Below are 16,376 nucleotides of genomic sequence, written 5' to 3' on the forward strand. Positions count from 1 at the left end.
GTCAAGTGGACCCAATTTCGGCAAAGTCCGGATGGTCTGTGACAGCCAAATCCTCTGCTTGTACCTTCACAATGGTGGGACTGTTAGTAATCCTGGGTATAACCCCCATGCACAAGCACACTGTGAGAGTGACCACCCAAGTGCAAACCAAGGTAAGCAGGGGTCGAGGTGTGGCACCCACACCACATAGAGGAAGAATGCCAACCCCCTGTGTTACCAGGCACTAGTAGATGGTAGGCAACTCATCAACTGGTGCAATACCACCAGTTTGCTTATTGGAAGCTTGAAGTAGTGGAACTCATGTTTAATTTCCAGAGCTAAGTTCTGGTCAGCCCTTCCCCATTTCTTCCATCATGCAGTATGACTGATGTCTTTTGAGGTTATGATGAACACCTTGGTGCTCATCATAACCTCAAAAGATCCAAACTTCCTTACATTTCTAGGGTACAGCTCTAAAACAGTGTTTGCAGGCCAGCCGCTAGTTAGAACACCAGACTAAACTTATTCGTAACTCTCTAGGAAGATTCCAGATCAACTAGTGTATAATCTTGCTACCTCTACTCTACCAGATAGTGACTGGAGGGAGTCAGAGTAGTGTGTATGCACATTGTCCGGGTCACATTATGTCAAGGATCTGGGTATATTCTTACTGTGTGTACGCCATATCCAAAAATTTCATTACTTCATACAGCATGCCCTCCCTACTTTTTCTTACTATTGATTACACCATGAATTGTCAAACTAATAGAGTAAGCTTATCTGCGAAAAGATCTAAACCTCCCAAACACTTCCTACTTCATTTCACAAATATACGTGGTCTCAATTCAAATCTCAACGATGTCCATTTCCACTTGCAGTCTGCCAAACCCTATGTACTTTTTCTGACAGAATCTCAGTTATCAGTTGATTCAACTACTGCTCAGCTCAGTTGCCCAAATTATTCGCTGTATGATTCCTTTCGCCTTTGTGTTGTTTGGCATTACAAGAATGCAAAATGGGATGACCTGTAAGATTTCTTTTCTTTTCCTTGGTCGGATTATTGTTTCAAAACTTCTGATGCCAACATTTGCTCAGATCACATCAGTGAAATTATTCTTGTAGGAATGGAATCCTTTATTCCACACTCCACTTATAAATCTCGTCCTTTATTGGAAAACCAAGTTTTCCAATAAATGTGCTAAGGCTGTTCAAGAGAAGAATGTTGCATATCGTAATTGGCTTGTTTCCAATTCTTCAGTTTCATTTTCTGCCTACACCAAAGCTCGCAACAATCGTAAAGCATTATTAATCAGTTCAAACTAGAAAACTTGCTTCTTGCCCTAATGGTAGCCAAGCATTCTGGTCTCTTGCTAGCTACTGGCCGCAACATTTGCCCATTTCTGCTCCCACCCATAGGTGGGAGCAGAAATGGGCAATATGTCAAAGCCAGATGGTTCTGTTGTCATCACTTCAGCCAAGGATAAAACTGACCTGCTAGCATCCCATTTTTCTTCCAACTCATGTATTAATGATCTTGGTAAAACAACTGCCACCATTCCCAACAAGATCCATTCAATGCTTCCTGTGGTCTTCTGTCAAAAGGATGTCAGGATTTTGATGAATCGATACTAAGGAAGCTCCAGGTCCTGATGGTATTTCTCCACTTTTCTCAAAACCTGTGTTCCTGAACTTACTCCTATTCTTTGCCACCTTTCTTCATTTTCTTATTCTAAAGGTGTTTTTCCTTCTGCTTGGAAATTTGCTCATATCCGGCCAGTTCCTAAAAAAGGGTGACAAATCTCCCCCATCCAATTATTGTCACATTGCAATTACTTCTACTCTTTCTTAAGTAATGGAGAAATCAATTAACTGCCAACTCTAAAACTACCTAGAAACCTGTCTGATCAACAATTTCCAGTATGGCTTCTGTCAGTGTCGATCCACTAGTGATATTCTGGCTTATGTTACACAAATTCAATGGAAAAGTTCGGTGAAACACAAGCAGTTGCTCTTGACATCTCAAAGACTTTTCGATCATGTTTTATCCAGTTTTCTCTCTGATCGCTCACTGAGGGTGATGGTGGATGGCTCTCTGTCTTCTAACTTCTTCACTAATGCTTGGGGGACACCAGCAAATATTAATGCTGGTGCCCCCCAAGGTTCAGTTCTTTCCTCCCACTCTTTTCCTCTTGTGTATTAATGACCTTCTTCCACTGATTGGAAATCCTTTCCATAGTTTTGCCGATGATAGCACATTGCACTCCACTTTCCAGTTCGAAAAGCTTGCCCTACTCAATCAGCTTCAACTTCTCGAAATCAGCTACCAATTCTAGTGGGGCAAAGACAACTTAGTTGATTTCAATCCTTCTAAAACTCAGTCTTGTCTTATATCTCGCAAAAAGGATTCTTCTGCTCCTATACTTATCTTTGGTGACACTCCCGATTTTTAGGCAAAATGGTATATTTCTTTTGGGAATTACCCTGACTTCTAATCTCTCTTGGCACAAGCACATTACAAATATTGCTTCCTCTGCATCTAAAAAACTTGGTTTTCTCTTTCGCTCTCAACGTTACTTTTCTTCCAAACAGCTGTTCACTCTGTACAAATCACAAATCCACCCTAACCGTGGAATATTGTTCCCACATCTTGGGCGGTGCCCCCAAAACTTCTCTCAGGCTTCTAGATTCCATTCAGAAGAGGGCAGTTAGGTTAATTAATGATTCATCTCTAACAGAGTCCCTCCACTCACTGTCTCATAGAAGTAATGTTTCTGCTGCGTGCCTTTTCTACAGATACTTCCACAAGCACTGTTCTTCTGAATTGGCTTCTATAATTCCCGCTCTCTCTTTCAAAACAGTCCAAACATGTGCCACCAACATCCATTTACTGTCCAACTTCAAACTCACAAAACCAACTTTTCATATTCCTCGTTTATTCATTCAACTGCTGTTTTCTGGAACAACCTTCCTTCGTACGTATTTCCTGAAAATTACAATCCAGAGAAGTTCAGGTCTACTGCCAACATATATCTTCTCTCGTCTTCTCAACCTCCAACCCAAGCACAGTACTAAGTACTATAGGTTCTAATACCTCTCGTGTTTGGGGTTTTCATAAAAAAAAAAAAACCTGAGATGACTGCAAACTGTGTGCTGGGAACCTCTGCTTTATTGCATCCCTCATTTTATCACTTTTAGATTTCCAACTGTTTTCTCACCTTAAACATTTATGATGTCTCTTACAGGAAAAATAAATAATAAAATAATAATAAAAAAAAATGTACCACAAGGGTATTACCAGTGTCATGACATGTTGCTGTAAGAGGGTCTTGAAAGTCTCATCCGATACTGAGATAAAGCATGAATACTATTAGCCATGTGATGCAAGGAAGTCCCAGGCTTTTGTTGCAGAAGCTAAAAAATTTTAAAAATAACTATTCGATTCTTTCCTCACATAGGTACCATCCAGCTCATTTTTGAATTTCCCCAAGCTATAAGCTTCAAACATTCACAGAAGCAACTGATTCCAATTGGTAAGAATCTGCCTTATAGACCTCAATCAGCTCCTTTCTAAAGTGTAGTTTTCCAAGCCCCATAGCCAACACATTTGAAGTCTTCTCTCATATATGCCCTTTTGAAAAACTCATTGGATGCAATAGCTGTCTTAGTACCCTTTTAAGAAATTTGCTCTTTTTTTTTTTTTTTTTTTTTGGGTGTGGCCTCCATACTAGACAAAGTATACAGTGACATTAATTATTCATCATTATGTTCAGAGCTAAACATCTTTTGTGCATCTTGCTGATATTTAAAAAGAAAACACTGGGCACCTTACTTTCCAATCTGCTCTCATAAATATTTGGACCCACACCAATGAAAAGAGATCCTAAAACTTTTCAAACATGCAAACATCTTTAAAGTACTGTGTACTGTATAACGACTTGTAGTTTTTCAATGTAATAACATATGTCAATTACATCAATCTGCACAGTTTTTGATGTTTGTAAACCAACAGCTGTTTTTATTTTATTGCAGTTTTTTTAAAGCTGATTTCAGAAATTTTATTTATTTTATTTTTTTTCCCTTCTTTCACGTTACCATTATTTCACTAATGACTTAATGATGCTATGAGTTGTATTATTGAATGTATTAAGTTAGGAGTAAATGCTGGGAATTTGTAAACTAAATCTTCACATGCCAGCAACACTGCCTTCAGCTTCTCAACCTTGAGAGCTCAATGCAGAAATGGTTATCAGTGTGAGCTCGGTTTATTTTTGAGGTTATCATGTCAAATTTGCTGAAAAGTGTATAAAATGTCTTCACGCAAGTGTTTGAACAATCCAAACTTATTTTTCTATATTTGTGGAAGTTATGTAGTCCCCAAGCAAAGACCAGATATTACAGAATTTATAAAAACTGTGTATTTTGTAGTGAAACTTGGTGACCAAGATGAACAATGGGCTCACAAAGTTTGCCAAACCTGTGTTGAAGCATTGAGATTGTGGAAAAATAGTAAAAAGAAAGTCATTCCATTTGCAATTCCCATGATTTGGTGGGAGCCTAAAAACCACCGTGATGACTTACTTTTGCTTAGTTAATGTAGAGGGATACAATGCAAAGAGTAAGAATGGCATTGTGTATCCTAATATTTCATCTGCCATTAGACCAGTGCCACCTGGAGATAACTTGCCAATTCCATGCCCTCATTCTCCAATTATATTGGAGAATGTAGCAGCTGAAAGTGAAGCTTCTGAAGTCTAGACATCTGGAGACAGAGCCCAGCCCTCAATTGTTTTCACAGCATGAATCCAATGATCTGGAAAGAAATCTGTAGAACTCCTTGGTTCTAGACTTAAGTCAAAAAATCTTCTGGCACATGGGACGTTCTTCTCATGGTACAGAGAACAAGAACTAGTCTCCTACTTTTCTGAGAATGATTATGGCTTTTTTTGTTAAGTCATTTATATATTTTTTTGCAAAAATATGACTTAATGAACTATTTAGGAATTAGTTACGATCCTACACAGTGGAGGCTTTTTACTGACTCATCAAAGAGGAGTCTCAAAGGTGTGTTGTACCACAATGGAAATAAATATGGGTCAATCCGAGTAGCACACTGTGCATTTGAAAGAAACAGAACTTGAAGTTAATGACAAATATTACGTATGAAGAACATGGTTGGTTGTTCTGTGCTGACATTAAAGTGATAGGCATGTTACTTGGACACCACAATCTGGGTACACACAAATTCCTTGCTTTTTGTGTGAGTGGGACAGTCAGGCAAGGAGTAAGCACTAGGATGTCAATGTCTGGCCAAAGAGGGGCAGTGTGTTGCCTGAATCAAAGAACATAGTCCACAAACCACTAGTAGACCCCCAAAACTGTCCTCCTGTACATCAAATTTGGTTTGATGAAACAGTTTGTAAAAGCTTTGCCTGAGGAAGGTCCCTGCTTCAACTACCTTTGTACTAAATTCCAATCACCCAAGAGAAACTAAAACAAAATATTTTTGTTGGACCTCAAATTCACAAACTGAAAAAAATAAAAAAATTCATATAATATATTAGGTACTTTTATTCACCAATATTAATTTTCCCCCCTTCAAATTTGGTATGCAATGAAGTGGACCAGATTTGAAGTGCACATCGCTCCCTGCAAAGCAGTAGACATATTGAGGGAATATTGTGTTCCCATACAATAACAAATCTTTCAAAACAACTCCTGAGAGGCTACAATTAAAAGGAGAGGAAAAGGAAGTAACTCTGAACTATACACAAACACATAATTCAAAATTCCATGCCAGTGTAGATACCTATCCAATACTGTGTTACTGATAAAAACTGCCACTGCCAACAATAATGGAAGATGCCTGATAGACTTCTGCATTTTTAATAAACTTAAAATTACAAATACTTTTTTCAGACACAAGAATATCCATAAATTCACATGGGAAGCAAGAAACACAAAGTCTATAATAGATTATATTATCATTAATGACAAAATTAGAGACACTAGAGTATTCAGAGGTGGTGAAATTGACAGTGATCACTACATAGTAGAAAGCACTTTCAAAATAAAAAGAAATTATCTTAATAAAAAGAAGAAAATACCAACAAAAACTACTGAGAAATTAAAAATACATTTGTTGGAAGATGAAAGCACTAAATTCCTGTATGAAAGTCGATTGAAAGATAAACTCAAATCAGATGAAAGTGATAATGTTGAGGAAATCTGGTCAAACATTAAAAAATCAATTCTGGGAGCTGCTGAAGAAAGTCTTGGATATAAACCTATAAAAAATAAAAACTTGGAATGAAGAATTGAAACAAACAATCAATGAGAAAAAAAAAAAGACCTATAAACTGTTCCTACAAACTAAAGACCTACTCTACACTTAAAATATAAAAAGCTTAGAGCAGAAGTCAGAAAACTAACCAGAAGAATCTGACGAAATGACTGGGATAAATTTGTTAAATCTTTAGAACGTGATATCACAGGCCCACAGAGAAGAGGTTTTAAAATTTTTAAGAAATTACAACTAGACACAAATGATCAAATAAAAACCAACTCCATCTTCCAAGCAGAATGGAAGCAACACTATTCCAAACTATGGCATAACCCAGGCACTAGGGAATTGGAAGATGAATCTGTGATAATCAAAGATGAAAATATAATGGAAGAACTAGAGTTAATAAGTCCAGGCATAGACAATTTGAATGTAGAACTATTTAAATATGGGGCATCTTACTAAAAAACACACTACTAAAATTATTTAACATCATATGGCATAAGCAACAGATACCCAAAGATTGGGAAACAGGAATAGTAATCAATTTACACAAAAAAGGCTCCAGAAATAACCCTAACAACTACAGAGGGGAAAACACTGCTGTCAACTGCTGCAAAGCTATACTCTAATATACTAAAGAATAAACTTAATAAATACAGTGAACAATTCTTAGAAGAAGAACAATGTGGGTTCAGAAAAGGAGAAGCACAATAGATGCCATTTTCTCACTACAACAAATTTTGCAGAAAAGAAGAGAATTCAATCTACCAACATTTGTGCTCTTTATTGGTTATGAAAAAGCACATGACAAGGTAAACCGGGAAAAACTTTGACAGATTCTACGTGAAGAAAATATCCCAACCCAGCTCCGGAAAGCGATCCAAAGCCTGTATAAAAACTCAAAAGTCTGTATAAAATATTATAATGGCTAACTATCAGACCCAATTAACACCAATAAAGGATGTGGACTATCACCAAATTTATTTAATATCTACATCAATAAAATTCTTAAAGAATGGAAATAAACAATTAACAACGGAATACAGTTGAACAACAGGAATAAAATCCAAACTATATTATATGCTGATGATCAAGTTATAATTGCAAAATCCAAAGATGAACTACAGATATCAGCAAATGAACAAGATGAAAATCTCCACCTCAAAAACAAAATCAATGGCATTATGTGGAAAAAACATACAAAGAGTCAAAATTGTTATTGATGATAAAATAATAGAACAAATATCTGACTTCACCTATTTGGTAAATTTAATAGCAAATGAAGGGAAAGACATCCACACTAAACTACAAAAATATAATAAAATGAATGGAACAATTAAACGCCACTTCAGAAAACAAATGACAACTGAAACAAAATTACGACTGCACAACACTTCAAAACCAGCCCTCTTCTACAGCTGTGAGACTTGGATCATAAATAAGAAAGATGCACACAAACTAGAGGCAGCACAAATGAGATTTTTAAGACCATTATTAGGCTTTACAAGACTAGACCACCAAAGAAATTTAGATATCCACGAGAAATTAAAAGTAGATAACATAGTAAATGACATAAAACTGTATCAGGAAAAATGGATCAGCCACATAGAAAGAATGAACCCACAACGGATCCCAAAATAGCCTTTAACTACAAACCTATAGGCAAGAGAGATGTTGGCTGACCAAGACAATGATTGCGAGATCAAGACCACCTCCAAGAGCTACAATGGAACAGGTCTTAAAAGACCTAAGCCGGACCAAGTTCATGATGATGATAAAACTGTCAGGTGACCTGCCAAGCAAAATCAATTGGTGAAATACCACCACTTTGCTTATTGGAGGCTTGAAGTGGTAAAACCCATGTTTAGTCTCTAGAGCAAAGTTTCCGGCATTCCCCCCCCCCCCCCCTTTCTCCTTCAACCCATGCACGGTACTAAGTACTATAGGTTTTGATACCTTTCGTGTTTGGGGTTTTCATAAAAAAAAAAAAAAAAAAAAAAAAAAAGTTACCTACTGTGGCAGGTCACCTGACAGGTTCTTGCAATTTAACAGTTTGAAAACCATTAAACACAGCTTCAAAAACCATTAGAGAAAAAAGTGTCTGTATTTAGGAAACAGAAAAAAATTTTCACGATTTTTTTTTTTAGCTACGAAAGATTAAGGCAGGGTTGTTAATTTCAAGTATCACCTGTCACCAGTGCAACATTAATGAAATTTGGGATGGCATGACAAATATTTCTATAAGATCTAAATAAAAAATTTGATGGTAATTTGTCCATTGGTAATAGAGTTGTTAGTTGTGGCAGGCACTATGGATATATGAACACGCTTAAAAATGTTTACTTACCTGCCTATGCTTTAAAACTACTGTAACTAACCTTAATTTTCACCTTAACAACTATCAAGCTTGTTTTGTTGGTTGGTTGTTTTTCATAAGCTTTCTGGTTATGGTGTGCTATTTTATATGGTATACCAGTTCATGACAATATCAGGTAAGAACCCATAAACTGCATTATTTTTCAAAATACCCCCCCCCCCCAAAACACTTAATTCATTCTAAATATACCTGTTCTGCATAGTGGCGAATCTGGTCGTGAGTCTGGAAGAATAACATCCTAGCTGCTTCATCAAATGCTATTTTTTCATAAGCTTTCTCAATACATCCTGCTATTTCATTTCTTACGGTATCTAATAAGATGTCGATGAAGAAGTTATAACCTTCAGCAGGTACATTTCCTTTCGACAGAAAAACCTATGTACAATTATACATATTTAGTATCTGTGATGAAAATATGCCATTAATTTAGATTATATATTTAATTATAAGATTTACAATCTGTTTTTTATTGTTTTATCCAAAATTAATTCTGAATTTATTTTCCCTCTAACTCCTTATGTTTGAATAACACAGTGAGAGGGGGAAAAAAGTGAAAACTAGAGAGAGAGAGAGAGAAAACTATACCAGGGATGGGCAATCTTTTTAAAAGGCGGACCAAATACAATGTCTGTGAGGCACACACAGGCCAAATTTTTTTTAGCTTTCCACGATTTTTAAGATTATTAAAATGGTGTATAACAAAAAAAATTGTCATAAACAGTTTTATGTTCTTTATTGTAATATTTATACGTACTTGTACATATAATTAATTTTATTAATAAGCAAAATTAAATATAAATTCAAGATAAAATTACAAAAATACAATTATAGTATACAATTATTAAAAAAATTAAATCAAAAATTATCATTTCAAAGATTTTATAAAACCTTAACCTTAGATTTTCAATTATGTATTGTGATAGGTTTCAATAAAAATAAAAATTCATAAAAATAAAATGGTAAATCCTCTCCAAATTATTTACTTCTACCCACTGATTATTCACTGACCTTTGCCATTGAAATACACGATACACTTGCACTGCAATCACATTCTGCAGAGTCGAGTCAGGGGAACCATTACTGACTGCATGCAAATCTATGCCTACTTACCATTTGGCAACACTGCCACTTACTTGAGTTGCGATATTTGGCACAAATTCAAATGATTCATTAGCTGTCACACAATTAAAATGTTAAAAACAATTAAATAATTAAAGCAAATAACCCCTAGCATTGTTGCTGTTATGGGTATTGCATCAGGCATCCATGTTAAACTCTTTGCTGATTGCAATAAAGATATATTAAATACAGCAGACTCTAGATTAACCGAGACACTTCAAGATTCCGAATTAAAAAAAATAATAATAAAATAAATAACAATAACCAGAAATCATAAAATTCAAGTAATACCTATTCTAGTTATAAACAGATGTTTTGTAAGTCGTCATTGGGAAATTAGTGTACCTATTATCTTGCAACCCCCCGCTTTCTTCACACCCACACCACTAAAAAAAAAAAGAAACCAAGTGCGTCGTGTTGATTGTTGTGTTCTGTTGCAATGCAAAAGGACAAATTTTGTTTCGTTATGCCTGTCAGCGATGTTGGAATTTTTTTTTTTTTTTTTTTTTTTGTTTATAAATTGCAAAAATGATGGGCAAACGCAAGAGTTGTGTTTTCAATTAAACAAAAACTTGGAATTATTCATAAGTTTGAAAACGATGCATGCATTAAATCTCTATAAAGAACCATTATAATGTTGGTGACCAAACCATAAGCGACATTGTAAAAAATAAAGGGAAGCTGTTAGATTTAAAATCGACATCGTAAAACTAAACGAAAAGCATCGCATTGGACATGCAAGTAGTGCATAGTAAGCTTTTTTCGTTTTTTATCTATCGCCATACTTTTTACTTAGGATGTTGAACATTTTTCGATACAGTAAGTCCCCGACTTACATTATGTTACGTTATTTATATTTTTTTTATGACTGAAGATTTCAAGTGAAGGGGAAACACACATTTCACCAGAATGTAAAAACTCACAGGATTCCAGCTATCAGTATTATTGCAAATGCAATAAGATCGAGTTTACTACCCATTTATAATTAATTGCACTAATAGAAAAGCCCAATAACCCGGAAAGTGCAAATTGTTTTCGTTTTATGGTTGTGACCTCCAGAAATGAGCTTTAGTAAAATGCAAATGAGCTCGCGTGGAGTGATAATAGTGAGTTTTTGCCTAAACCCTGTGAAGTTCTTTTCAGAAAATTTCATTTTTGACCGTTATCATGGTGCCAACTAAGAGAATAAGTGACAGCGGTACTAGTAAATCTACTAAGAAAAGGAAACCGATCAAGTTGGATCAGAAAATTAAAATAAGGATGTATGAAAATGGCCAAACATTAACAAACATCACGCGGATTTCAGTGGCAACAGTGAACACAATAAAGGAGAAAGACAGAATACGAGAAGCGGTCAGCACCAATGAAGGTCAACTATAATCATCAAGGCTACGAAATACATACCAGTTTTTACAGTACAATAACATGTGTTTTCTTCCTTTTATGTGCCACTCAGGCTACTTCACTGCTTTCCCCAGATAAAGTTTTTAATTGAACTAATTAAAAATATATATAACTATTTTTCTTCATTCTTCCGAGGATATAACAGCAATATTTTATTAGTCATTCCTGAGTTACGTAAAACTCGACTTACGTAAGAAGTCCTGGAACGTATCTCTTACGTATTACTGTATTTTTGGATTAACTGGGAATATTTTTTTACCATCTATCCCGGAAAAATCGAGAGTCTACTGTATAATAAAAATTTAATAACAGCAAATATAATAAAAATTACAATAAACATAATTTCATGATATATATTCTTCGGCAGGCCGTTTATTATGTATATTTCGAAAACAACCACAAGCTGGATGTTGCCCACCCTTGTACTAACTAAACTAGTGGTGAGGAACTCCTGGGTTGTATGTGACTTGGAATTTGCTGAATAACTCTAGCTATTATGTTTGCACCACAATTCAAACATCTTATTGCTCTCACAGTGTTCAGAGTATAAGATGCAACAAGAAATAATAAAGTAAATATTTTGCTCAATACATTTTACTTGCAGAACAAAAACCAATGCAGCATAGTGTTCCTGAGTATATATAGCTAACAATAGTACTACCACAGTATGAATTGACACTTAATTCATAAGACTGATGTGGCCAGCTTTCAAGTATAATATGCAGGAAAATTTTATTGCTTGCTTATCACAGAAATGCATGAGGGCTGTTCAATAAAGAATGATAGTAATTTTTCATTAATAACTGCACTGCTTGCTATTTCTAGCTGAAATGCAGAATTCAAGACCAAACTAAGCTACAATCACATAGCAACTGTGCAGTTGACTCATGTGCATGATGTGACCTTGGCAGTCAGTCAAGTTTATGCCTGTTCAGTTTTGCCTATGTGACATGCAAGGAACAGCATGCTGCTCTCAAATTTTGTTTCTGTCTCGAGAAAACATCTGCTAAAGTGTATGAAATGTTAAAAGAAGCTTACGGTGAATCTGCACTTCCATATAGCACAGTTCACAGGTGGTTTAGAATGTTTAAAGATGAACATGATTCAATCACAAAAATCAGGTCCTGCAGCTCCAACTACTGCTGTCACCACAGAAACCATAAACACTGTTTCTGTAATCGTGAGAGAAGATCATCATATAACAGTGAGGCAACTGGTAGAGACATTGAGAATATCAGTCAGAAGCATGCATGGTATTCTCCAAACCGTTTACACACGACACATCTTTGTGCACACCGGGTTCCAAGACTACTCACACCTGAGCAACAGCAAATTCGCATGGAGGTTTGTCAGGAGCTGAAATGGATAGTTACTGAAGGTTCTGCACAAAGTGATAATGGCAGATGAGACATGACATCATCATTTTGACCCAGAGAGTAAGCAACAAAGCTGTTTGGAACTCTACATCATCACCAACACCAGAATAAAGCAAAAGTTGTGGCTTCTGCAGGAAAGATTATGGTCATCTTTTTCTGACATTCAAGGAATGGTTTACTAGCATGTTGTGCCATGTCATATGTCGCATTCATCGCAAATGACCACAATTGCGCACAGGCAGATGGATTCCGCATCACAACAATTCAAGACCTCATGTTGCTCATACTGTTCTTCAGTACTTAGCCAGCAGTAATGTCAAGTGTGTTCCTCATTCACCCTAGAGCCCTGACCTTTCACCCTGCAATTATTTATTTATTTTTATTTCCAAAGTTGAAGGAGGTGAGAGGAAAATCTTAAGTCACCAGAAAAAGTTGTAAAGACATTGTAGGTGATGCATGTTAAAATGTGGCTTCCAGCATGTTTTTGAAGAGTGGTAGAAACATTGGAGTAAGTGCATTTCATCAAATGAGGACTACTTTGAAAGGGACCATCAAAATATGGATGACTAGTAAATGCATGTTGTGAAAATAATTATGTTCATTCTTCATTGAACAGCCTGTGTATTTAGGATGATCAGATCTGTATTAAAATAATAAAATAAGCAATAATTATAACCCATCTATCTGTGTACATTAAAATGTATGCTGTTGCTGAAACCACTTGATGGGAAGGAAAGAGAAGCAACAGCAAATTGAGGAGAGGGAAACAAAACTAAAAAAAATTAATGTGAATCAGAACAAAGGTCTTTCCAAAAAGACATGCCAGTTTATATCAAATATATTTACCAAAATTATGATATGCATCAATAAATTCTCCTAAGACTGCTAAAAAGGGACACACAAAACACATTGATGGCAAAAAAAAGAACTCATTTAATTTTTAAATTGCAAGTGCAAAAGTCAGATATTCAAATGCAGGATCTTCGAGCTTTGTTTCCTGCCATTTTGTACCAGTCCACAATGGAGTGTATGCCTGTGCAGTTGCATGTTGCTGGTGTTGAATTATTTGTAAAGATGAAGTCCATAATAGACACTTGATGAAATGTTCTGTCAACGGTCTCCCAAACCTGCAATATTACTTGTCATTCCATAAAACCATCCTATGACTTGTCCAGAAAACATAAAGCAAGTTACTGATGAAAGAGTCCTCCATGAGAGTATAGTAGGTTTGCTGTCACTCATTTGGAGAGATCTAGGTTCGAGCCCCATGACGAAATGGAGAAATTTCTAAAGGTCTCTTCAATTAGAGCTGTAGTCAGCTGATGTCAGGCAAAAGGATTGGGGTTTCACTGTAAGTTATTCCAAGTTTTTGCTTGCACATGAAAATTAGCCTGTGATTGTGCATTAGGTCTGTACACATCTACTGACGTAATACACAACAACGAATAATATGGTTTAAGTTGCTGATGCTCCTAAAAACTAATGTTTTTGTTTGGTTTTTAGGAGCATTAGCAACTAAGGCCACATTGCTCCGGGGATATGCGGTGGTCATTCCCTGACCTTGCCGCATCCTCCATATTTGGTGGTCACGGGCTTGAACCCTGGTCTAATCAAGAAGCGTGTGCTATGCACTGCTGCTCCTGCCTACCTGGCTACGGAGGCACCTAAAAACCAATAACAACAATTGATGCAAGAATGTTATCATGCTATGACTATCTCACACCATCTCAGCAATCAGAATATTTGGTTTCAAAAAGATGGAGCAGCTTCCCATATAGCTAAGGTTCCTATGGAATCGTTATCAAACTTGTTTCCAAAGATCTTATTCCTCAATTTGAGACATTTCTTGGCCTTCACGCTCTATGGACTTTGATGACACCCAACTTCTTTTTGTGGGAATGCTAAAAAGCAAAATTTATCACTCACATTCAACCATGATTCAGGATTTGGAAATCAAAATCCAGGCAGATAGGGCTGCTATTCCCCAATGGATGTTTGCAGAGAGCGATGTCTAGTGTTATGTGTACAGCTAGAGAGAAGGATCACCCTAATAATACTTACTGTCTTCAAAATATAAGATTATATTTTCCAGCATGTTAAAGGGCAATAAATCCTGATAGAGCCAAGTGAGAGGGTTTTACATAATTTAAGTGAAAATAATAAAATATAAAATAGCTGAATGTGGTTTTAACAAAGGAATGAAATAAAATAGAAATATAACAGTGAAAACTGGAGATATACATTATGTTAAAATGTTATGTTAATTTAAAAGGTTTTTTTTGGTCAATAAAGAAAACACATAAATATTAAAATATAAAAAGAGTCCATACTTTTTTTGCTACATCCTGTACAATCAGTGAAGCTTTTTTGGAAAGGCCCTTACATTGATATAGGACATTTCCGAAAAGATGGAAGGGTAAAATTAAGAATATATGTGCACAAATTCTTAATATTGTTTTTTTTTTTTTATATCAGCTTGTCTTTAGAATGAGATTAAAAACACTGACATCAATTGCAATTTTATTTAATTAACAATCCATAAACCATTTAATTTTCATATATACATGGAGTCTGTATTTTTACCTTTTAAAATTTAATTTCCACATAATGCCTTTCATATCATAGAACATATACAATTAATGTTTGTTCATTATTAAAATGCAAATAAATTTATATTTGAGTAAGCAATCACCCAAAATACTGATAAATTTTATATCATTATCTATGTATTTTCCTGAAAATAAGTACAGTCAGTCCTCGTATAGCACGATAGTTGTGTTCCTAGAAACTCTCGTGCGATGCAAACAACAGGCCCTATGGGAAAAATAGGGTTAGGTGCCAGCCACCCAAGATTTAACACACATTTGTAACCAAAACATTACCAAACACAATAAATAATCGTAATAAAATACGACTATTACGTAATAAAATATTGCTAATGCTTTTGCTTCTATCGTAAGCAAACTTGTTTTTTGTTTGATTTTCTATCCAAACAGATGACAGCCTTTCCATCTCTTCCAATTCTTTGTCTTAATCTAATGGATTTTAATTACACTTTGAGTTGTTCCTGCTATGAAAGTTGTTTTTATTTTCTCTGCATTCTTTGTAATTCTCGGCGTTCCCTCATTTAGGTCTGTAGCACGTGCAATATCACATCGTCTTTCATTTCGCTCAAATCGTTTCACAATTTCATATTTTTTCTCTATCGACAGAGGCGGACTGGCCATAAGCCTTACCAGGGGGGGAACCCCAGTGGGCCTGGGGCCGGTGTGATTTTGGCCATAAACCATAGTATGAGGCCACTATAAATTTTCCTGGGTAAGAATTTTTGACCCAGTCTGCCTCGGTTTATCGATATCGCTTTTCTTTTGCTCTCTGAATCTGCAGTGTCTTCACCAGTACGCTTCCTATTAACACCTTTTAAGTATTTTACTCATTTTTGGGGAATAAAGCACAATTACAAAATGATGAGGCACGCTTGATACACATAAACAAAGCTGCCCGCGTGTAGCAACTGAATAAACAACACCGTAAAGGCAGAGATACACTATTAACACCTCACATTTTACTAAAGCACATTTCTGGGGGTTACTACCATAAAACAATAAAAACAATTTCCAGTTGCGCTTCTGCTAGTGGAATCTGTTATAAAGTCGATCTAATTGCATTTGCGATTATACCGATAGCTGGAATTGTGTTGGTTTTTACGTTATTATGGTGAAATGTGTTTCCCCCTTTACTGATATAAAAAACAAATACATTTTCAGAATCTTCTCTTCATTCCTATCGTGTTGCGTTCAGTTGGGGTAATTCCGGTCTGACTGCCATTTCTTGTAAA

The 16,376-nt window shown here is 35.7% G+C and overlaps 1 protein-coding gene across 1 annotated transcript in view; it reads right to left on the reverse strand.

The window, feature by feature from the left end:
* LOC150084849 (26S proteasome non-ATPase regulatory subunit 8-like) overlaps positions 1 to 16,376 on the reverse strand; it is a 72,558-nt gene that overhangs the window by 1,209 nt on the left and 54,973 nt on the right. Inside the window, exon 6 of the mRNA XM_090375594.1 lies at positions 8,829 to 9,014. Within this exon, the coding sequence (XP_090231720.1) occupies positions 8,829 to 9,014 (186 nt within the window). The remainder of the gene's footprint in view (positions 1 to 8,828; positions 9,015 to 16,376) is intronic.

This window comes from Mastigoproctus giganteus, chromosome 6, assembly GCF_048544385.1.
Source record: "Mastigoproctus giganteus isolate SK-2022 chromosome 6, ASM4854438v1, whole genome shotgun sequence".
NCBI lineage: Eukaryota > Metazoa > Arthropoda > Arachnida > Uropygi > Thelyphonidae > Mastigoproctus > Mastigoproctus giganteus.